Raw genomic sequence first — 24,811 nt, forward strand, 5'->3', positions numbered from 1 at the left:
TTTAGGCTATGGGATTCAGCACAACTTTTATAAGTATGGCAAATACCCTCTTCTCCTTAATGCTATTGTAGTGGTCCATGTGAATGGAAGTCCTTTGATCTTAGGAAGTTGGTAAGCAAGGATGTCCATCGTCCCCCCTCCTCTTAACCATTGTGATGGACCCTCTCCTAAAGAACTTGAAGCTAAAGAACCAAAGACAACTCATTAAAGGAAGCCCTATTTCTAATACTAAGTAGTTTGTTTCTCAAATTTTTGTTGATGACAACTCAAACATAGTTCAAGTTGAGAGGCAATTAGCCCAAGTGCTCTTAGAAGAGTATGATACCTTCTACAACTTGTTTGGGTCCACTATTAGCACTTCTAAGTCAAGATAATCTATCTTAGGCATGATGACCCCCCTAGAGTAGATTTCAAAGCTACGTTTTAGGCAAATCTCACATGGCTAGCCATTTCGGTACCTAGGCTTCACTCGTGGTGTCAGTACCACAATGAGGCAACGTGCTGATTGGTTGAAGGAGAAGATCAAATCTAAGATTGAAGAGCATGCCAATAAGTCTACCTAGAAAGGCAGTCACCATCAAAGTGATGCTTGCCTCTTTGACTACCTTGTTGGCTATGCTCCTTAACTTTAGCCAAACCTCTTGGGCTAGCTTTGAGAGGTCCTTCCTTGAGCTACTATGGGATCGGTTTGATGGAAGGAGAGGATGGAGATCTATTCCTTGGTCTCTAGTTTTTGCACATGGGAGTTAGAAGGGGGTCTAGGTGTCACCAAATTTGCTGAAAGGTCTAAGGCCCTCATTTTTGGCCCTTTTAAGAAGATGGAGGAGAGTCAATCTTAGGATGAAATACTTAGAGGGTGGTTGAAAAGTGTGCCCATTAGAGGTAAAAGGAACATCAGTATGAAATGGATTGACCCTTTATTGTCATTTGAAAAGGTTAAGACCCCTGAATCTAAGATCACTCAAAGAATAGTGACAAGATGGCAAGAGATCCTTAAGGAGGTGAGGTGGGCAGGATCCAAGAATAGAAGCAGGGACTTGTTATTGCTCCAAATAATACGGACCACTAAATTTTCCTTTGAAGCTCCTATCAAGCCTATGGATATCCACCCCAAAAATGCCATCAGCATGGAGTCCAAAGGGCTAATTAAATAGAAGGACTTGTGGGATAGTGGAGAATATACTATTTTATACTAACTAATAAACTAAATCTAAGTAATTAATCAATTTTTAAATATTAAGTACAAATTGATAATTGACAAATCATTGAGTAATTAATATTTAGTTGACATGACTATAATAATAACTATAATTAAATACAGATCGACAACATCAATTGAGACAACTATATTACTAATCAACTACACTATAATTAAAAATTATACTAATTAATTGACACAACTAATTGATTTGATTACAATATAATTAATAACTATAATTATTAATCAATTAACCATATTAATTATTCAACTAATTACTATTACTAATTAATCAATCAACTAATTAACGACTATATTAATCGAGACAACTTTATTAGGAATTGAGTGTAATGGCTAGTACGAATAAAGACAAAGGAAATGAGCTCTGACGCGAAGTTCCTTATTTTGTGAAGTAAACCCTTCTTCTACTTCTAGTCTACCGTTTCCGAACTCGACAGCGTCTTCTTTCTGGTTGCGAGATCGCAAGCGTCTGCGTCAGTGAGGATGTCGACCAAGCAGGGTAAGTGCTCTACCATCGATGCGTTTTGTCTGGTCTGTTGATGCAGTTTGCTCGGTCTATCTTCCTTTTCTGCGTCTGATCCTGTCTGTCTCTTTTTCTTTCTTTTGCACTGCCGGTAGGCGGCAAGGCGAAGCCTCTTAAGGCTCCCAAGGTGGAGAAGAAGGATTACGACGAGGTGCGGGAATATTTGATGTTATTTTTTTTTTTTCCCGAGAGAGAGAGAGAGAGAGAGAGAGAGAGAGAGAGAGAGAGAGTGTGTGTGTAATGCTTTCACGTAAAGAGATTGTTCTTTGAACATGCTTGTTTATGTGAGTCACAGTCTAGGAGCGTACGGATTTGTAGACCTGTGCAGGCATCAGTCTTGTGTGAAATCTCCCTGGACCGGAGGTTCCAGATCTGTGATCCTACTTTGTGTTTATTGAGTGTCTTTGAGAAATGCTGGCCGTAGTAATGTTTGTCTTTGTGTGCATCAAGGTTGCCATATGTAACTTAAGTCTGTTGGGCACTAGTCTGTGGTAGGTCTCTGCTCCTCAAGTCTCAGGTACATTCAGAAATCAAGTGCACACATATTTACCTGCTATGTGCTGCAGACTTTTGGTGCACATATTGGCACTTTTGTGAGCAAGTGCATGCAGCAGCCAAATTAATGCAGATTTGCATTCTTGCTTAGATTAGGTTTTGGCCGTAGAATTTCTGAATGGATATTGGCATATTGACCTATGGGAAATGTGTGCACTAATCCAGTATACAGGAGCTGCAGATTTCTGGCCTTTAGGCCTGACAAATAAGTAGTTTATAGTCATTAAATGATAGTTGTTTGTAATAATGTCTTATTTTTGGGCTGGAGAAGAGAATAGTGGCAAAAGGATTCTTGAGAAACAAGAGGGTTTACTAGAAGGAACACAAAAAGTGTGCAGCTCGAAGATGAATGTACTGTCTTGATTGATCAGGTGGTAGTGTTTGTGGAAGAAGATGCTTTGGGGAGTAAGTGAAATGCAGTCAGTGGGATATCAGAGTAGGCAGCGGGTGTGAAGGACAACAATACAGGGAGCGAAACACAGTCCCTGGAGGCTGTATGCAAGGAAAAAGATGATCAGTAGTCCAAGTGTGCTCTAGAAGCAGATCAATAGTGGGGTCTGTTGTGAGGACCAAGATGCAGTTGGAGTGATGAAATCAAGGCCATTGTCAGGAAACAAAGGTCACCTGAGGTAGGCAACTGCCGAAGAGCCACATGTGGAGTTCGGCGGTTGTTGGGTTTGTAAGACACAGTTTGCACAGCCTGTAGATCAGGTTGCCAGCATAAAGAAGTGGTTGCTTGATTGTAGAAGATGGTTTAGCAGCAAAATGCACTGTGGTCATTGATGATGATGATGACACTGAAGAGCCACATGTGGAGTTTGGCGATTGTTGGGATTGTAAAACGCGGTGTGCACAGCCTGTAGATCAGGTTGCCAGCATGAAGAAGTGGTTGCTTGATTGTAGAAGATGGTCTAGCAGCAAAATGCACTGTGGTCATTGATGATGATGATGATGAGAGACCGTTGCTGAGATTGCACAAAACATAGGACGGTAGGCAGCAATCAGGTTGGCCTCAGTTTGCAGCAGGAGATGCAGGTTGGGCAACACCTCCAAACAGGGTGGTAGGCTGGGCGATAGCCACACAACTCTGGATGGTAGCAAGCAAGCCACTCCTGCGAGGTAGCATCCATCAAGCATTGGAGAGACGAAGGTGATCACAATGATTGGTGAAGAGTGAGAATGAATGATTGATTGAGAGCGAATGAGATGACAATGCCCAAACATATTTTGTTACAACTCTATAGAAACAGAATTTGTATCCTTTTTCATTAATTTGTCTATATAATGATTTATTAAATTTGTTTCCTTTGCACTAATTAGATATAAAGAAAAGTGTATTGAAGCTGGCCACTGATGAGTAGTCACAGGTTATGGTGGACCCACGCGGTGGGTTAGAGAAAAGATAGTTCACACTTTCATCTATATGGGCCGATTGGGCGGCTGTGACCAGAACTCACGCATATCAGGGTTAGACTCGCACACAGAAAGGATTGATGCCTTGAAGTGTGGGCTAGATCCGCCAGAACAGACAGTTACAATCAACAAGATGACATGATTATGAAATGCTTGTACAATGTGCATGTGTAGGTTGAAAGCTTGAAATGCACATTTCTTTGCATAGAAAAGTCACATGAAGATTCTGATACCGTTTTTGCGATGCACACGGAAAAAGCTTTCATATGACACCCATATTGGGGGGGTCCCTAAATTTTAGGAGGTCTCTAAATTTTAGGAGCCTCGAATTAGCCTAAAAATGCTAGTCCTAAAAAATAGGGATGTCATTCTAAAAATAGTAAATTCTGTGCTCTGGCTGTGCTTACTAAATTTGATTGTTTCTATTCTTGATAGTATTCAGCCCAAAAAGGAAGGCCATAGAGAGGAGACAAGTGTCAAGACACTTGTCACACAAGTTTCCAAGTGTCCTACCACTTGTCACATCTCATGACATGTGGCTAGATACTTGTCTTGTGCTACTCCACTTTTCCCTTTTGTACTAGCTCTTCTCTCTCCTATAAATAAGAGCTCTTTTTTCTTCATTCAACATCATTTTTCTTTACTGTAAACTCATGTACAGCACCCACAGATAGCCAGAAACTGGCCCCATCCATCCCCATCATCATCCCCCACTTCTCCATTATCAAATTCCTCCATATTCCCTTTTCTATCACTGCTGTTTTACAGAACAACAAGCTTGTAAATTCATTACAGGACCTTCTTCAAGAGCTCTTTCTTCCATTTTAGCAACAAGAAGCAAGCCCTATTCATGTACTGCTGATCAACGATGGAGAAAGGCTGATTTTCCCTCTTTTTTTTCTCATATTGTAAAGAAATCAGTTCTTATCATTGCATAATAGATAAAGCATATGTGTTTGTACATCTTTGCATGATCTTGTGAGAGTGAGAATTACTTCTCCTCACTCTCAGGTTGATTGTAACTGAGCTTTTCCCTAAGGGACTTGGGTTGAGTAGAAATACATTTCTTGGGGGGGGGTGTCCATCTTCAACCCTCAATCTTGTCTCCATTACTTTTGTGAGTAATTTTCATTTTCAGCTTTAAGTGTTCATTCTCTTTTATATTAAATCTCGAAAACAAGCGAATATCATAATTGTTAAGCATACTACGTTGTTCGGGGCGTTTACATATTTATAGTGAAAAATTAGTCATTTTTCTTACCATACATAATAAGTACCAAATCATACAAGTAAGCCTTTTTGGGGTTGTAAATAGAGAAAACTTTTATATGCTTTAAATTCATCTATTTTTTAGTGCATGTTTTCAAAGGTGCATCATTGGTTGGCTGCTACTAATGTGTGGGGTGACAATTTATTGTCACGAAAAAGCAAAGTACCTTTATAGTTAGTTATGATTTAGATGCCGTTTCTGTGGATATGATTCACTTCAAACACTTAGTTAGGAGGGGGGAGGGAGGAGTAGGAGAGATATTCTTTTTCTTTTTCTATAATTCTATGGTTTTATGTTAAGGTTGTGGTTTGACTTGGTATTGTTGTTTGAATATAACAAGTTATCCTATTTATCCAAGCTTAAACCATCTTTATTCTATATACTAATTTAGGCCATATAGGTGCGTTTGCTTGGCACTTGGTTATAATTTTGATTGTGTATTGTTGCTCCATAAGTTTATGATGAAAGGTTTGATTCTTACTTGCACTTTTGATTATGTGGATCATTTCATTCTTATGCATGCACTCCGTAGTAGCAAGGGAACGTCGTTCCATCCCCTTGGAAACGTGGGAACGCGTTCCATACCAAAAAAATGCTAAAGGAATAGGGGAACGCTGCGTGGGAACGCTTGTTAAGGGGAACGGACGGGTGAACGTGGGGAATGCTAGCGGGAACGCATGTGAAGGGGGAACGTGAAAGGAAACGTGGATGTTGTTGTTTTCCAAAGGGGATCGTTTTCGTTAAAAAAGTGACGAGTACTATTGCGGCTGTTGAAAGTGACCATGAGGTGTCCGGATTGTGGCGATTGGCGTGCAAACTGTCGGGAGCAGGGCGTTGTGTGCTGGGACTTGCGTGCATTCGTTTCAACCTCTAGGTAAGAGAAAACTGCCCGCTGGACTGCAGTTTCCTCTCTCTCTCTCTCTCTCTCTCTCTCCTCCCATTTCAGAATAATTACAACTCTCTCTCTCAAAACAAGCTTAGAGCCTCAGATTTTACTATTTACAGCTATCAGCCTTTTCTTTTACTAATTACAGCTCTCTCTCTCTCTCTAAAACAACTCTGTTCTCACAGTAGTCTCTTCCTCTCTCTTAAAACAAGTCGAGTCTCATGGAGGGTCGACTAATGCTTTTGATTCTTGAATTTATAGAAGTCATGGCTTCCTCGAGATCAAAGCGTTCGGGCAATAAGCGATCCCAACCTAGTTGATGGGACGAGGTTGAGAAAGTGGATCATTATGCATCAAAGGGAGGTGCAAAGAAATGGAAATGCAAAAGGTTTGAGCAATTGAAAACAGGAGGATCCAATCGTGTGAAGAAGCAACACTTATGTCATGTTGACATCGGAGCTTAAATAAATTTCTGCCCAAATACCACACTCGAATTGCGAAGGCAGCTCTTGGTAAAGTATCCAAGTGAAGAAGACAAAGCATGTGCAAGGAAAAAGCAAGCAATTGATGCATCCTATTTTCATGAACAAGCTGATGATATAGTCATGGGTGATGGAGTCATGCATGGGGGACTTGGAACTTTTGCATTCTCACAATCCCATCATGAAAAATGCAGCAAGCAACAAATCTTGGGAACAGCTGGGATTCTCGTAAAAAGGACAGGGTGGATGGAGATGTGGCAAGGTTTTTCTACCATGATCATGTTGCATTCAATGCTATAAGATCTCCCTACTTCTTTGAGATGGTCTTATAAGCCTCCATGAAACTGGTCTATGACTCACATAAAGCGGTAGTTCCTTCAATTAACACTTGGTCTTTTCACACACAAAAAACAGATACCTCACTCTCTCACTCAACACCAGATTGGCCTCGAAGACCGGCGTCCCTCTCGGTATTTTTTTATTAATTAAAAGATGGAAAGTTACAAAAATGAAATGTTTCAAAATACATAACTTGAGAATTGTTGGTTTCATCTTTTCTGAGTAAATCCTAGTTGCATAAGGACAGTACAACATGACCAGAACAACATCCCTTTTAGGAAAGCATTTTTTGTAACCATAACTCAATGATTTATGTGCAAAATCGCAGCTTGCAGATCTCTGAATTCACTGTTCCAAGCTGATCTCTGAATTCACTATTCTTATTGTCCAGCATGTCCAAAACAACATCCCTTTTAGGAAAGCATTTTCTGTGACGAAAACTCAATGATTCATGTGCAGAATTGCAATTTGCAGATCTCTGAATTCACTATTCTTATTGTCCAACATGTCCAGCATTTTCTGTGACCAAAACTCAATGATTCATGTGTAGAATTGCAGTCTGGAGATCTTTGAATTCATTGTTCTTAGTGTCTGGCATTAAAACAATCTCACAAACAGCACTAGATTAGAGTTGAAAAACCTTATTCCTGTGGCATGGTCATTACTTCCTTTAGTTCCTGCATTGGAGAAGCCAACAATTGCTCCTGAACCTAGACAGCGAGGCTATTGACTCAGCAGAAGTGCAAAGAAAACATATAACTGTACCTTCGATGAAATCAGCCTATCATGCAAAGCATTTCCTTTGAGAAAAGAGAGAGAGTTGATTAGAGGGAGCAAGCTTTACCTCCGTACATTGAGTCACAGATAAAGAAGTACTCTCCATGGTTGATGAAACTGCACAACAATTTGCCCTTAGCTTCTCAAAACTTCATTCTCAGATCTGCCCCTCATGCCTATTATGTTTTTTTTAATGCTCTCTCTCTCTCTCTCTCTCTCTCTCTCTCTTTGGGGAATTTGTGCCACATGACATACATGCAACAATTTTCCCGTTTAAACCTTCCGGTCTAAAATTCTCCATGATCGGTGCAAAATTTGTCTCGGCACAAACCAGAGAATTAATCCTCGCGCAAAAACGAAGATTATGATGTGTACAGATTCTGGGATCCAAAAATAGTAACTTCCTAAATTTTAGGGATGGTGACCCTAGCATTCCTCAAGTTGTTTTGAGCAACTTTTATCGTTGCAACCACATCAAAAAGTGTATTGTGGCTCAATTACGGCGACTTCTATTCCGTGAGCATTCTCACATGTGTATCTTTTGTTAAGGCCAGGCTCATTGTCCTGCACCATCTCCAGTGGCTAAGCACATGGTCCCAAACCACTGCATTCTATTATTTAGTGCCCATTCAATATGGAACTGGTCCTAAGGCTTAGACAAACCATTAGTCCAAATTGTCCCAATGGCTGTCTCTTCTGGCCATGCAAAGATCTTGGCTTATTTCAAGAGAACTCTGGGGGTAAGAAGCAACATCAACAAAAGAAAAGAAAAATAAAATGTTTATATAAGTAAATAAGAAAAGCAACTGTAAAAAGTATCACCACATGGTGACACTTCATTATATGAGACATTGCGTACCACTTTGTTGCAAAAGGAAAAGGATGCAATTAAATGTGCTTTGGCAACTGTGCAAGAAAGTTGGGTGAAGAATGGTCTCTCTTTGATAGCAGATGGGTGGAGTGATACTCGAAAACGGTTCGTCCATGGGATGGTTGCTTATTCCCGAGGAAAGATGCAATTCATTTTGTCATGAAGTCGATCACGCGCTTGATGCGAATTGTAGATGGATGAAAGCCTTGCATTGGAAAGGACTGTGAGGGGGTAGATCACATGATTGAGAAGCTAGGACAGCTTGGTTTCTTGACTCTTTTATGTAGTATAATCTTAGATTATAATCTATTTTGGATCTTATAAGTTATGTGCCATGTCAATGTAACCATCCTTTCATCTATGAAAAAGACTATCATATTTTGCAAATTGTGCATGTGTTTTTCAAAGAGCTTTTATGAAATATATAAATGAATAGTTTAAAATATATAAATAATATATATAGTACAAGTCGTTTCCCTTACGTTCCCATTCCCCTTGGGGCTTCGTTCTCATTCCCTTAGGACCGCGCGATCCCGTTCCTGTTCCCGTTCCATTGCTACTATGATGCACTCATCAAGCTTGCCATTTGGTCATAAATGAAAATGTGAAAAGAACAAAGGATAAGCATTGCCAAAGAGATAAACATAAGAACTCAATATACATAAGCAATAGAATCCATAAGATGAAGCATGAGATGCATAATGCAATACCAAATGGGTACCACTACGATGATGATTAGTATTGCCTCTAGTCTCTCTCTCTCTCTCTCTCTCTCTCTCTCTCTCTCCCCCAAAGGATACATGATGATGCAAGGTTTAAGTGAGAGTGAAGTGGGACAATAATATATAGGCCACTTGGACAAGACTCAAGATGATATGTTGGTATAAGTGAGCCATCCAATTGTTTGCTCATGCACCCACTAACAAGTCTAAATAACATGCTCTAGGTCCATAATATGCACAAAGTTAACTCCCTCTCTTAGATCATGTGTAATCCGATATATTGAAATATACAGTGATGGTGGGTATACAAGCCTCTAGGGACCCCCACAATGTCCCATGCCATATTAGAAAGATATGCTAGAAGCTTGTAACATTGTGATATCTATAACAATGACAACTAGATAGAACAATGAACACCCGAGCCATGGGCGATCAAGCCACTGCCAAGGTGTCTTAAAAAGACTTTGATGTTGATAGTGCGATGGTGATCATACTCCAATGCTAACCATAGAAGGTGGATATGGCCAAATGTTATTGCATGGACAAATAGCTTTGTAGAAAGCGTACCATGAGCATGGATTTCCTACCTCTAGGTTGTTCGAAGACAGAGAGAGAGTGTGTTCATAACACAAAGCAAGCAGCTCTTGTATTCTCTTTCTTCTTATTTAGAGATAGTTACACACACACTTTTTAAGTAGCCTAATACATCTTTTTTCTAAGTAGGTCAAACCACACTGCCCTAATAACTCCATCTAAGTCATTACCTGACTTATTTACTGATGCACATATGCTAGAGACAGTTGGACACCTAGCTGTCATGTCGGGCATACACGCAACTTGAGCTTGAAGTCTCAACACTACCCCTCAAGCTCAAGACAGTAGCTGTATACCAAGTAGTTGTCTAAAGTGAGTGAACTTATCTTTACCTAAGGACTTGGTAAAGACATCTGCTACTTGTTGATCTGTCTTCACATGTAGGAGTTCTACCTTTCCTGCAAGTATCATCTCATGAATGAAATGATAGTGTACTTCAATATGTTTCATTTTGGTATGATAAACAGGATTTGTTGCTAGAAGCACACTACTGAGGTTATCACAGTATAGTGTCACTAGAGACTTTACTTGCATATCTAAATCTGTCATTAATTTCAGCAACCAAGCATTCCACTTCAGTACTTGCTATTGCAACAATCGGTTGCTTCTTACTACTCCAACTGATCATCCCATTGCCAAGACTAAATGCATAGCCACTAGTAGGCCTACGATCATAAGGACATCCTGCCCAATCCGCATTAGTGTAGCCAGTGAGTTTTAGGGCCTTATCTTTCTCATAAAACAACCCATGGTCTACAGTTTCCTTGACATATCGCATAATCTTTTTTACGGCATCAAGATGTGGTCTCTTGGGCTTTTGCATAAATTGACTTATAAGCCCAACTGCATAACTTAGATCAGGCCTAGTGATAGTCAAGTAAATCAAACTTTCAACCATCTGCCTATACATAGTGACATTTTCAATATTGGCTCGAGTATCTGTGCCCAATTTGATATTTTGATTCAATGGTGTATTAAGTGGTTTATACTCTGTCATCCCATATTTTTTCAGCATTTCCAAGGCATTATGTTTTTGCATCAGCCATAGTCCATTGGTTGATCACTTCAATGCCCAAGAAAAAATTCAGCTCACCTAGATCTTTCATGTCAAATTCAGATTTTAGCATACTCATCACATTTTGTATTCCAATGTCATCATCACCTGTAATGATGAGATCGTCCACGTAGATGACTACAACAACCAATCCTCTACCTATCTTTTTAGCAAACAAATTGTGATTAGGCCTTCCAACCATAAAACCAAGACTTTCCAAGCAACTGCTAATTCGTGCATGCTAGGCTCTTGGTGCCTGTTTCAGCCCATACAAGGCTTTCTTCTGCTTGCAGACATAATGAAGAAACTGTGGGTGTACATACCCTTCAGGTTGATCCATGAATACATCCTCTTCCAGGTCACCATTCAAGAATGCATTCTTTACATCCATCTGCTTTAATTTTCAACCCTTTGTTGCAACCAAAGCAATTATAGTTCTAATGGTTGCCATCTTGGCCACAGGGCTGAAAGTTTCTTCATAATCTAAGCCATATTGCTGAGCATACCTTCTTGCAACCCACCTGGCTTTATATTTGTCTATGCTGCCATCAGACTTGCATTTGATTTTATACACCCATTTGTAGCCTATGGTCTTTTTACCATTAGGTAACAAAACAAGATTCCAAGTTTGATTTTCAATCAATTCAGCCATTTCTTTATCCATGGCTTTGCATCAATTCTTATCCACTATTGCTTCTGCAAATGTAGTAGGTTCTTTATACTCCATAATCTTTGTCATGTATGCATAGTGTTTTGCAGAATATCCACTATATGTGAGACTGTCCATTGGGTATTTGACTCTCTGCGAGCGTCTCAACTACGGTGCATTGCTTGATTCCCCTCTTTCATGAGGCGGTACATATCTACTTTGTCGAGCACCAGGGGTAAAAATAGATGGAGTACCAAGTTCACAATCAAGATTGTTACTCGAATCATAACCAGAAGTCATCATACTAGGAGTCATCATGCCAGAAATATCATCAGTAACTTTTTATTTTCCTCTGCTTTCTACCTCTTTTCTCCCCCTCATTGACATATTGGTGTTAGTGGATGGTGATGTAGAGCTTCTCAGTCTATCCATCCGCAGAGATCTACTAGAGGATCCACCACCTGTAGGCTTGGAGACAGAAGCACTCTGCTGCAAAATAATAGGAGAGCCTGAATTTGAAGGCATATCAGCATCAGACACAGTAGTATATGATGCATACCATGAAGCCATTTCATCAAATATGACATCTTTGTTGTAAAACATTTCTCTAATAGATGGATCATAATATTTATATGATTTTCTCTCTTATGCATAACCAATGAACACACACATGTGCTTTAGGATCCAAATTTTTATGTTTCTCATGGGGGATATGAACATAGGCAATACAACCAAAAACTTTCATGTGAATTATGTCAAGCTTGTGCTCATAGAGTTTTTGGCATGGAGTCATGTCGTGTATACCTGCAGTGGGGATTCGATTTAGCACATACATGGCTGTCATAACAACCTCGGCCCAAAAGTACAGTGGCATGTTTTTTTTCATTTAGCATCGCACGAGCAATCTCCATAAGTACTTTGTTTTTTCTTTCAGCCACACCATTCTGTGTAACTACATGTAAGTTGGCTGTGAATGCCATTTATAGCTAAAAATCTGTCAAACTCATTAGATACATATTCCCCACCACTGTCAGATCTCAAGCATGGGATGTAGCAGTCAAATTCCTTCTCAACTTGCCTTTTGAACTCTTTAAAAACAACAAACACTTTGTCCTTGTGTTTCAAGATATATATCTAGGTATACCGACTAAAATCATCTATAAAAGTCACATAATATTTAGATTCTCTTAGAGAGAGATTATGGGCTGGTTCCCATACATTAGAGTGTATCAATTGTAATCCTCTCGTACTGTTCTAAACATGCTAGAAGAGATTGTTTGCCAAACTGGCATGCATCATAGACATGACTGATCTCATTGTATTGCAAACTTTGGTAATCGCGTCACAAACTGCTTTCTTTGCATAGTTTGCAGCCGCTGAACCCTTTTGTGCCATATTTCCAAATCTCTAACGGTGCCCTGTCCTTGTGCAAACATGGCTCATTTCAGCTAAGGTAAGGTTGCATCCAATGTGAACATTCTATCATGCTTGTGACCTCGAGCAATGAGCTTACAACCATTTCCAAGCTCTTCTATGAAGCAGCCATATTTATTAAATCGAACTTGCAAGTTTTGTTTAGTCATTTGACCAATTGATAACAAGTTTTTTTTAATGGAGGGCACATGCAATACATCACGTGGACTTTTCTTTTGCCCATCATGTATGACCAAGGGTACTACGCCCTTGTTCTCAATGGTGTGTTGAGTATCATCCCTTGTACATACATATCCATTCTTTTCAAGAACCATATTTGTAAACCAATCACCATGAGGTGTTATGTGATTTGAAGCTCAAGAATCAATGTGCCAAACATTATCTGTTTTAGCATCCTTTGGTGTACGGTCTTGAACATATGTCATGGCAAACAATCTGTTAGTGGTCTTGAACATATGCCATGGCAAACAATCTGTCAGTGGAAGCATCTTCTATATGACTTAATGATACATAATGTCCCTGCTGTTTGCCTTTTTGATAAGCTTGCTTTTTCCAACACTCTTTGGCAATGCGGCCATACTTGCCATAGTAGTGACAATCCTTATCTTTGTTTGGATTGTCATGAATATGTTGTGATTGCCAGGATCCTCTGCCCCTAGGGCTAGATCTTCCCCTCGCTCTAGAGTGACCACCACCTCTTGCCTACTGACCCTGAAGGGCATTACTACCATGAGATGCATGTTGTTGTGTTCCTTGTCCATGAGCAAACCCTCTTCCTTGACTGCTACGACCTTGTTGATTAGAATAGAACACATCTTCGCCTTTAGAGTTACTTGATCCTGTAGTTAACCCCAATTTGACTTCTTCATGGATCAACAATGACAGAAGCTCATTGAAGTTTGGCATTTCAGCCCGCACGGATATAGAGGTGTCAAATGATTTGTACTCAGGTCCCAAATCATTTAAAGTAACAGCCACTAAATCCTCATCATCAACATCAGCTCCGACTAGTGCTAGTTGATCTGCAATGGTCTTAATTTCAGTCACATAGTCTTGTATACATCGACCTTTCCGATCCATATTATTGAACTTTTGCTTTAGCTGGATTTTGCGAGCACTAGTGGTCGTTCCATAATACCTCATCAAAATATTCCATGCATCTTTTGGCAACTTAGAGTTCATTATTTGCATGACCATTGGATCTGAGATGCACAAGGACAACCAATGCAACACTTGTCGGGCTCTTCCATCCATGCTCCATGTGCCCGTTTCTGTTCAGTTGTAGGATTCCTGTTAGGAAGTTTGGGTTTAGTTTCAGCACCCGTAACTAAATCTCAATAACCCTTTCCAATCAAGAAGTTCTCCATTCGAAACTTCCAAATGGCATAATTATTGTTATCAAGTTTGTTACCCACTATTTGAGTGATATTATTTGTTCTCTTTGCATTTGCCATGTCTGCAACACAATGTATTTACCGTAGTAATAAAAACTCTCTCTGCTTGACTTCTTGCAGACCAAGTAATTTTCACAGATAGGTTGCTTGTATGCACTCCAATCAATCCAATAAATATTAAGACAAGCCGTCTGCAATATCAACTGGGAATGACCAGCAACAAGTTCCCAGCTAAATTCTGAATTTTCTCTTTGTTTTACCACCAATAAATCAGCCCAGAACTGAGCATTAGAATCTTTCAGTATTCTTCAAGACATCCATAGTCCATGTAGTAAGATCCAAGCATTAGATGACATCAACATGTAGTTCAATGTGCTTGTAGTATCAGACCAAAGTTGGTACATTTCCAGGACTGATTTCAAGACCATTCCAAATTTGTAAATGCATTCAGATTTTGAAGGTTGGACTCCTACTCATGCTCAAGTACAAAAATTTGAAGGCATAAACAATGCCAGTCAGTTCACACTGATTTAGTATGTCCTTGTGTATTCAAGAATTGAGATGCATCTTACTGCATTCACAGAGAATAGCCTGTAATTAACTGTTTGTCGTAGTGCAAGATGTACTTCATCATTCAGCCTGCAATTACTGCTCCAGATTTGAAAGTCCTATGCTCATATAACATGCCACTTAACATCCACACTTCATGTGGAAAAGATTGAATATCACTTAAAATTAGTAAAGCTTCAATGAGTTGCAAAATTTCAAATATGAGCTATCATTATTTCTAGGACAGCACTGACTGTTGGAAATTCATCCAGATTTGCACTCCATTGCTTCATTATCATGCCCAGGTGTGTGTACAGAATCTCAAGTTCATTAATAAGCATCCAAGACATTAAGTATGACATTTGTCAAGCATTGAATGCTGGAGCAAACTGATCTATAGATGAAGAAAAAACAGGCACAGATATCTTGGCATCACATTGCCTGCTGGTCACGTTTTTGACTGCAACCCAATGATTTGAATAATCTTGTCATTTGGCAATTGATATGCCACACATAGGCTGCATATACAATGCACCAAAGCTGCCCATTTTTGTCAGATGAGTGCAGGCGCAATCTTCTTCCAGTTCACACTGAATTTCAGGAGCTAGAGGCAACTCCTTGTTGTAGGTGATGAGCATTACCAAGCACTCATTAGTGCCAATCATATTGTGCACAAAGAGCACAACACTACCAAGATTTTGAGCCACACAAATCTACAATATCACAAATGTAGTGTTGTCCAAATAGGTACGGGAAATTGGTGCAAAGCTTCTCCAGATCACATTTTTTTAATGCAACCTATCTTCTTTTGTCAATGCTCATTCAAAATGAGCTCTTTCATGTGACATTTCGCCCAGTTAAACAGCCTCAATAAGCTCCACCAAGCATAAAACTCAACATTCTTTGATACTCATATTTTCTTGAGCTATGCTGCTAGCACTTTCTTCTCCCTTTGCAGACCACTTCGTAGGTCATTATTTCCCAACTCTTGCAATAGCCAAGCTCATAGGCTAACATGGCTCTGATACCATGTTTGAAGACAGAGAGAGAGTGTTCATAGCACAGAGCAAGCAACTCTTATATTATCTCTTTCTTCTTATTCAGAGATAGTTAACACACACACTTTCCAAGTAGCCTAATACATCTTTTTCTAAGTAGGTCAAACCACACTGCCCTAATAACTCCATCTAAGTGATAACCTGACTTTTTCAGTGATGCATAATTGCTAGAGATGGTTGGACACCTAGCTGTCATGTTAGGCATACACGCAACTTGAGCTTGAAGTCTCAACACACGTATGTTGGGAAAGGAGTTCCTATGTGAGAATAAATTAGGAGCAATCACTAGCTCAATATAAACCACCTCCATCATGGCCTTGAAGGCTCAACAACTTAAGGATTTGAAATGTGAGACTTCATTGGTACATGTGGAAAGCTACTCTCAAGGTCCATTGCACCTAGATATGGATGAGTTTGCCAAGTGTCACCACCACCATCCTTTGACGATACCTCTCTAGCTTAGGAACTCATGAGGGATGATAGTATTACTAGGGCTAGAAGATAGATTCTTGGGTCATTGCAACCTTAGTCGCGCACCAGAATTAAAGTTGGTGGTTGAGGATGATGAAGAGTTGGAGTTGTACTTGCCTTTCTTTTCCTTCCATGAAGCCACTACCCTCTTGGAATCCTTTTAGAGATGCCCCTTCTCATTGTGGAAGTAGCACTTTCCCTTCTCTCTCTCCTCCTTGTAACTATGAAAGCTCAAACATGTGGGTCGCCAACTTGAGACAAGTACCTTTGTAGTCTAAGTGTAGAGTGAATGCTCCAATAACATGGATGCTATATTTTAGAAGCTCATGAGAGGCGATGGAAGTTTTAGCCCTCAAAGCATTTTTCACACTATTGAACTTAACAAGGAGCTTGTAAAGCACCATTTCCACAAGATATTCTTTAAAAAGGGTAGCTTTCATATTGCAAACTTGGTATTGGATTGTTGCACTTGGAGAAGGAAGGACTAAATAGAGTTTGTCAGCTTGAACGTGATGGCTTGGAATTGATCGAAGAGAGTAACAATTCACATGGGTGATGGAGCCTTGTACATTTGATAAATCTTCACCCATACCTTGAGTGAAGTCCTACAAGAGGTGACCATCTACACAACTTTCTTTGAGACATATCTTAGAAGAGCCTAATTTGTAGTGATATCATTGAAGTCCCAATCAAGGAATGCGTCCTTGAAGTGGTTATTGATCTAATGGGATGGTGTTGAAAACCCTTGTCAAGGACTAGAAGATGATCTTGAGACAGTGCTTCATAATTGCTTTTCCATAAACCAAGCCTTCATAACAACACTTTTGAGTAGAGTAGTCAGGGTCTTGTAGCTTGTCATTAGTAGAAGTATACAGAGGTGCCATAGCACTTCGAAGTGAATGAAGATAGTGTAGAGAAAGTTTCAAGAGATATCTAGAGCAGCTTGTGGTGAGAGTATAAAGAAAATGGAGCAACAATGAAGTGAATGCAGTGATTTTATGTAGTGAAAAATCACAAGTAACTCATAAGACCCTCTTTGAAGCTGAAAAAAGTGGAAAATAATTAGATTGGCAAATTGTAGGGTTTATTAGCAAGAGCAATTAGCTTACAAACACAAGTTTTTGAGGGTAGATGGTAGCAAGTGATAATGTAATCAGCCTTGATGAAGCAATCCTAGCCCTCCATGATAAAACAACATAAAACACAGGTACAATCAGTTATGGTAGTAGAAAACAAAATTCTTGCTGTAATCAAAATGCCAGTCAATTGCTGTATGGGTTGCTACATGTATATAAAGGGGTAGGGAGGTTGTAGTGTAAGGTTAGAGAGCTTGAGTGGCAAAAAATGTGGGAATTTGAGACCAGCAATTGTCAATAATAACTCACAAAGACACAAAACCAACATCATTGGTTGTCTATTACCATGTGAAAATGCGCTAATGAATGGAAGCATGGTAAGAATAAAGCAAAACTTTGACAAAGAGATGAACACAATAACTTAAAATACACAAATAAAGGAATTCACAAGATGAAGCACGAGACAACTTGCACGATGATGGGTAGCAGTGTCTCCAATCTCCTTGTTGCACTTTAGTGCGTACTAACAAGCCTAAATAACATGTCTAATTCCATGAAATGTACAAAGCTAACATGTATATCATGTGAAGGGTAGCATCATGGTTTATTGCTTAAATTAAGAGTATTTGTATTTTGAAAATCAATGTCGTCTAAGTAGGTTGTGGTTCATTGTATGAGTGTTGGTTGTTGCATTTTATTTTGTTTGTGTGTGCTATTATGTTTGTTGCGTTCGTCGATGGTTATTGCATCTTTATGTCACTTTCTTTGTTTTTGGGGGTTGCTTGAGTCTCATTCCAACATTGTGGAAGTTGAGAGATAGAGGAGGAGGAGGGTGTTATAGCAAGCCCTAGCTGATTGGAAGCTGTTCTGGCCAATAGGGCTTTGTTCAAAACTAGGCGACAGCATTTGTGAGGTCTTGGGTAGTAGGCGATAGCTCCTTTAGGCCTCCTAACAGCTGGAAACCAGCATTTGGGCTGAGATCACTAGTTGTGAGCATCATCTGGGCAGTTGGTAGCAGATGATTGTTGTATGGGTGTCTTTCTTTGCAAACAAAATTTGAATGTTCTCTCTCATCATTCTCTAACAATCTCTAGCAAGTTCTCAGCCATTCTTAGCAGATCTCGGCTATTTCCATTAGAATTCAGCCATTAAAGGTGGACAACAAGAGCATTTGCTCTTGTAAGCTCTAATTTATAGCAAAATTAGGGTTTACCAACCATCTCAGATTCCATGCTAGGAAATTTAAGGCCTTGTATTTGAAATTAGTTGCAATTTAGGGTTTTTTGGAGATTTCTAGAGGCCAGCCAATCCCTATTGAATTTGAGGTTTATTTTTGACTGGCCAAGGGTAAATTGGAGGCCAAACCCTTGTTAGATCAAGGGTCAAATTAGATTGAAGGTTTGTTGGACATTTTGATAGCAAGTTGTTAGCAAATATGTGTGTCTCATATTGTCATCTCTTACCTGTGATTCTCAATTTGAGTGAAACAAGGACATTAGGAGCTTTCATATTGATTTTGTTTGTCATTTTAGGTGCTCTAGGCACTTTAGATGGAGGACTCATTAGTGCATTTCTTTTTGGGCAGTGTAGGTTGTTGTGGGTATCCACATTATAGGTCTGGCCACTTTATTACCAATTGTGGCTTTAATTTGCCTATTTATAGGTGGCTTGTTCTCTCACTCTCATTCTCCATAAATCATCGTTGATTCTTCATGATCAGCCATCCCTCATTCTCTCATCCCCTTGCTATTGTTTGGTTTCCACATTGATGCGTAGAGCCATGTATTGGGGTTGACTACTGCAGCCTTGTATCCTTTAGCCATTGTAGTTAGGTTGTTCCTTCTCACTTGTGTTCCTTTTGTCTCCTCTTCGTGCTCAATTTCCTTTGCATTGCGCACTCTCACATGGCAGCAGAGCCATGCATGAGAGCCAGAGTCTTTGAAGAGGATTGTGCAACGTGTTGCCCTCAGTGCAACCAATTGAGCGACATTCTATAGGCATGAAGATTTGTGTTTGATCATTGATCAATGCAAGTGGCTTGTTTCTAAGCCCTCCTACTGTATTTTTTTTGGTGAGGAGAACAACTTTCGATTCTACTTTTGTGTAGATTCTTACATTACTTACTGCGTTTACTGTTTGGGACCCTCTAGCAGACTACACACCAACTTCTAGATCTATGTTTGCAATTTGTGAGTCAAGCTTGCAAGTAGCCAACCATTTATTCATGTTGGGAGGTAGATTTTTTGACTCAAGTGGCAAATTTACTGGGTGGACACTTATATTTTTTGCAGGTTATTATCTTAGTGGGCCCTGATTAGTCTTGTAGTCTCAAATAGGTTGTATCACCAATTCTTTCCCTTTGAATATTTGCATCTAGTAGACTAGCACTCCTGGCTTGGCATTTTGTGTTCTCTTCTGCATTGGATACTCATCTACCTTGTTGATATCATCCTTGTGCTATATAGTAGCTCGATGGATCTTGATTACTTTGAGGACACCTATTATTGGTTGCCTATTTGTTCAAGTTTCAACATCTTCTTTTGTTTTCTTGTAGGTACTTCTTGAAGGACATCTATGGCGGATGTTGCTTTGGGGGATGGTGTGGCTCAGGATCTTGCCATTTGACTGTTGTCCCATTAGTCTCTTCCTTTATATTCTTTTAGAGTCTCTAGTCCCTGGTTGGCAGCAATGGTAATCCTTGTGCAGGTGCTTGTCCTATCCTCTCTACTTGTCTTCGAGAAGTTGGATGGGATGAACTATCCTCTATGGTCTTGTAGAGTCGAGTCCATCCTCGACACCTACGAGCTTTGGGATTTTATTGCAATCCCTATACCTTGCCCTACCACCATGTATGCTCGTGACTGTGACCTCGAACTCCACAACTTTATGGGATTGATTGAATAGCAAAGCTTGCTTTTTTCTCTTTTTGAGTTACGTAGAATTTATGCTTGTGCATGTAAGACATTTCCACATTGCTGTAGAGGTTTGGAAGAGATTGTAAACTCTTTATTAGATCATGATATATAGGCCGTTTCAATCACTTGAGTTGAAGCTACAACAATGCTTTGTCATAGATTTCCCTACAACAAGGAATCACATCCACAAGATGGAGGAGATACGAGATGAGCTTGCATCACTTGTTCTTCAGATTATACAAGAGACTATCATATGGGAGGGACTAGTCGCGTTGGTGCTTGGGCAGGGTGTGTCATAGGGAGAGAGATTCTAGTGGAGCTTGTGTACATGGCCATACTGTTGTGGCAATATCTATAGGTATAGGACAAGCCAAATAGAAGAAAGGGAAGAGGAAGAAGTCCAAGTCATCTTTAGACTCTAATATAGATTTTGTGGGGATGCACAGAGGATATCCCACATGTCTTGATTTTGGAAAGACCTTGCACCTTGAGGAGAAGTGCTAGAAGGCATGTCCTCATCTTTACTTGGGAGGAGCGAAGGATGGATCTACATTAGATCTTTTGTCTACCTCTATTTTGTCACTAGCTATTATCATTAAGTTGGTGTTTCTCCACATTCATTAAGTGGAGAAGCGTTATGTGATTGTCTCGTCACTTGAGCAACCTTGGCTCATCAACAATGGTGCATTGGGTCATATAACTCCATGAGGAGATTTGTTGCAAGATCTTCCTCCATTAGAGGGGGGTATAGTCATTGTTGGTGACATTTATTTGGTGTCTATTAGTGGTGTTGGAACGAACGAGATTGCTTTATTCTTTAGTTAAGAATTAAGTCGTTGTTTCAGTGGAATATATTGAGCAATGTCTTGCACTTGTCACAAGATGTCTTTTTCAATTGGGACAACTAGATCACCATGTCCTAGTCGTTCTTTCAAATAGTTAACGTGGAAACGCGATGAATTCAAATATTCAAAGGTAAATCCCCAATCTTCTTGGTCATTTGGAATGGTCCCCAATAGTGCTTGCCAATGGTCATAAAATTGAAGTCCTTTAGGACTTCAAGCTAGATCCACATAATCTTTTGGAGCTTTTTGAGAGTATGGTTTTGGTTAGCATAAAATGTAGCTTGATCTTGGGTTGTTTTAATGCTTTCCTTTTTCATAGCTTTGAGCTAGATGGCAATTGGTGGTTTCAACTCATAAACGTGCATCAACATAAATAGATTATATCTAGTAGCCAAATGCTTAGTATTGTTATATGCAGACTCAATTCACAGAAGATAGCACTCCTTGCTAAGGAGAGAAAGATTGATCATAATAAAAGTTTTCTCTCTTGGCTAGAAAGATGTTCATGCGGCCTTGGAATTTTCGCCCAAGTTTGAAAGTTGGCAAAAATTGCAAAAATCACGTTGCCTATTGTCACAACACAATAGAAAAGACCTTGCATCCTTTTGATTAGTTTGCATTTTTAATTATTTGTTGAATTTATTTTCTTTGCACTTACTAGATACATAGAAAAGTGTATTACAACATTGATAGTTGGTCACACGTAATGGTGGGTCCACTTAGTGGGTTACAAGAAAGATAGTACATACTTCACCTATATGACTTGATTGGGTGGGTGTCTATGACTAGATTTCAAGCATGTTAGGGGTAGACTTGCACATAGAAAGGATTAACGGCTTGAAGTTTGGGTTAAATCTGCTAGAACAAACAATTACAATTAGCAAGATGGCATAATCATGAAATGATGTGCATGTGTAGGTTGAAAGGTTAAAAGGTACATATCTTTGTGTAGAAAATCTCATACGAAGATTCCAACATTGATTTTGTATTATACTTGAAAAGAGCTTTCATAGAACACCCATATTAAGAGAGGGAATTTCTTAAATTTTAAGAGGTTCCTAAAGTTCAGGAGCTTTGGATCGGCCTAAAAATGCTAGTCCTAAAAATTAGGGATGACATTGTATTAGATTTAAACCTTATCCTTTGTATGCTCGATATGCAATTGCATGTGGATAGGTCGGCGTGAATGATGATGGGGCAATCCTCATGGATTTTTGGTGTCAGCAACGTGGGACGTGGCATGTGTGACAAGGATGGTGGTTGCCTCCTTGAGATGTGTTGGCTGCGTGACAGTCAATATGTGCGATATTCCACAAGTGACCCGATTGTCCTGAGGGAGGTGGCAGATAGAAGCACACTACACACAAGCGGATGAGCACTGTTGGGCAGATGTCTTCTTCTTCTTGTTCTTGTGCAACAGTCCCAAGTTGCAGACCCTTTCCTTGTTCTTGTCCTCTTCTTCAATGTGCAAGCAGGCTGCTTCTCTACTGCGGAAGGATGGATCGGATCGATTGCTTTGTTATCACTGTTGGGTATGGAGCTTGTGTGAGTGATGAGTGGGCTATGGTAGATGGAAGTCCACAGAGAGAGAGAGAGAGAGAGAGAGAGAGAGAACTCTTGTAAGTACACACAAACTGAAAGATAGATTGATAATGATAGGTGAGATGATAGTACAAGTGATGGGTTTTGAATATATAGGCAAAGCTGTGTAGCTAACCCTTTGACCCTTATTTAATGCTAAGTGGTGTAAAAGGTGTCATACCTAAACACACACTTTTACACAATAATGTGTGTTCACACATGAGGATAAATAAATCTAACACTCATCATTATGGAACTGAGGGGATACTAGAAACGTTGGCTTTTTAGGGTCTTTCCACATGTGAGCTGAGCTAGAGTTTGGGTGAATATTGAAGTGTCATAGCCTGGGCTTGGGGACCTCTCCTGCAGGGGCCCTTGTAAGGGGGACTGCCATCATCCTATACTATATTATCTCAGTTAGCAGAGTCTTTGATTTTTGCTCAGATTTTTCATGTGAGTGTGGATACCTTTCTTTTTCAGTTTTTATGCATTGTCAAGCCGTTTTATATAAGACAGGTGTTAGTAATGTTGGGTGCAACTTGGCTGGACTGTCCAAGCCTTTTGTTGGACTAGGAACCTTTTCTTCATTGCCATTGTGTGTTTCAGTACTTGGCCTTACACTTCTAGGGTTTCCTTGGGTTGCGATTTCTGTTTGCCTTTAGAGGCTCCCATATGTACTCTCCATGTCAGCTAGTGTAAATTCATATTTTCCTTATTTTCCTTTGTTCAGGTACGTTTGCTTTCACTTGTGTTCTTGTGAATCTTACCATCAGAGATGAGCTTTACAACCGTAGAGGTACTTAAATGGAATCCATTGTGTCCCTCAATGTGCACTCAAATTTTGTGTTTTCTATTCCATTTCTGAGTCTGCAGATGCCGTGACACTGCAATTTTGTGTAATTTGTGAAGAGGTGGACCATTTGCAGTACTAAGAGTCAACTAGCAGGTCCATAGTTGGATGGTATTTGATATGCTAGTCTAGAGAAGCTAAAATGTAGGGATGGCACGAGTACTAAGTGTTTAGTGTGTGGACTGTTTCTATGATGGTACCAAGTGTACGAAAGTTATGTGAAGTTGCCACATCAGCTTATGATGTTTAGCATATTTATCATGCCAGTTTCTCATGATATCATTTTTTAATTCCTCATTGATGTTATTTTGAATGTTAATTGTCCTTGATACTTTTTTGGGTCCTTTTTGCCAGGCTGACAAGGCTCATCTGCAAAAGAAAAAGGAAGAGGAAAAGGTTAGTTGGCACAGGCTTTGTATGAGGCATTCTGGAAATCTGAATATTGTATGTTAAATATTGCCTTGAAGAACTCTCTCAAACTGTGCCTGTTGTTTATTTTGGTCGGCTTGAATAGGCTTTAAAGGAGTTGAAAGCCAAAGCAGCATCTAAGGGTACATTTGCTGGGGCAGGACTGAAGAAAAGCGGTGGTAAAAAGTAGTGTGAAATGATAAAATGAGATTGATAGCCTCAAGGGTGTGTGCACGTGCTTTGGATAAAAAGACAATTGTTAAGCATTCTATGTAGCTTTATGCCTATTTTGGCCCTGAGGTTTGGATGCCTATATCTCTAGGTGAGAAATAAGGTTGTTCTGCAAGTCAGGGCCTATAATTCAACTCAAACACGTATGATTGCTTGCTTGAGTTGAGCTTGGTTCTCAGTGGTCTGACTAACTTTGATAGATGATACTGTAATTTATCATTAACTAATTCCAGAATGAGCTACGGCTAAGATGATGATGGATAAATATAGTTTCCTGGTGGACGAGTTTTTTTGCATAACCTAATCATCAGTTATCAGTACGTTTATGCACGATGCCTCCAAAGCTTGTACCAATTCTAGGTTTCTGGATAGTGGTTCATTCAATGTTTGGTTCACCTGCATATATCTGAGCGTGGTGTATCATGGAAGTTTCTATTATTGAAGGATGGTTAATGTGAATGATTGTGGGGTGCATGCAATGAATTTGTCGTCAATTGCATTAGCAACACCTTACGTGGTAGCGTTGGTGATAGTTAAGATGCATGTGGGATGGTTAGTGTGAATGATTGTGGGGTGCATGCAATGAATTTGTGGTCAATTGCATTAGCAACTCCTTGTGTAGTAGCATTGGTGGCAGTTAAGATG

General features: G+C 39.7%; 1 protein-coding gene across 1 annotated transcript; it reads left to right on the forward strand.

Annotated features, from left to right (window-relative positions):
- The first annotated feature begins 1,559 nt into the window (after positions 1 to 1,559).
- On the forward strand, positions 1,560 to 24,465 carry LOC148028117 (Translation machinery associated TMA7). The gene is made up of 4 exons (XM_087689798.1): positions 1,560 to 1,718; positions 1,838 to 1,893; positions 23,882 to 23,923; positions 24,042 to 24,465. The coding sequence occupies exons 1-4, from the start codon at positions 1,703 to 1,705 to the stop codon at positions 24,123 to 24,125; spliced, it is 198 nt and encodes a 65-aa protein (XP_087545924.1). The 5' UTR covers positions 1,560 to 1,702; the 3' UTR covers positions 24,126 to 24,465.
- Positions 24,466 to 24,811: the final 346 nt, after the last annotated feature.

This window comes from Lygodium microphyllum, chromosome 12 (assembly GCF_053477565.2).
Source record: "Lygodium microphyllum isolate KBCC chromosome 12, Lygodium_microphyllum_v1.1.10, whole genome shotgun sequence".
Lineage (NCBI taxonomy): Eukaryota > Viridiplantae > Streptophyta > Polypodiopsida > Schizaeales > Lygodiaceae > Lygodium > Lygodium microphyllum.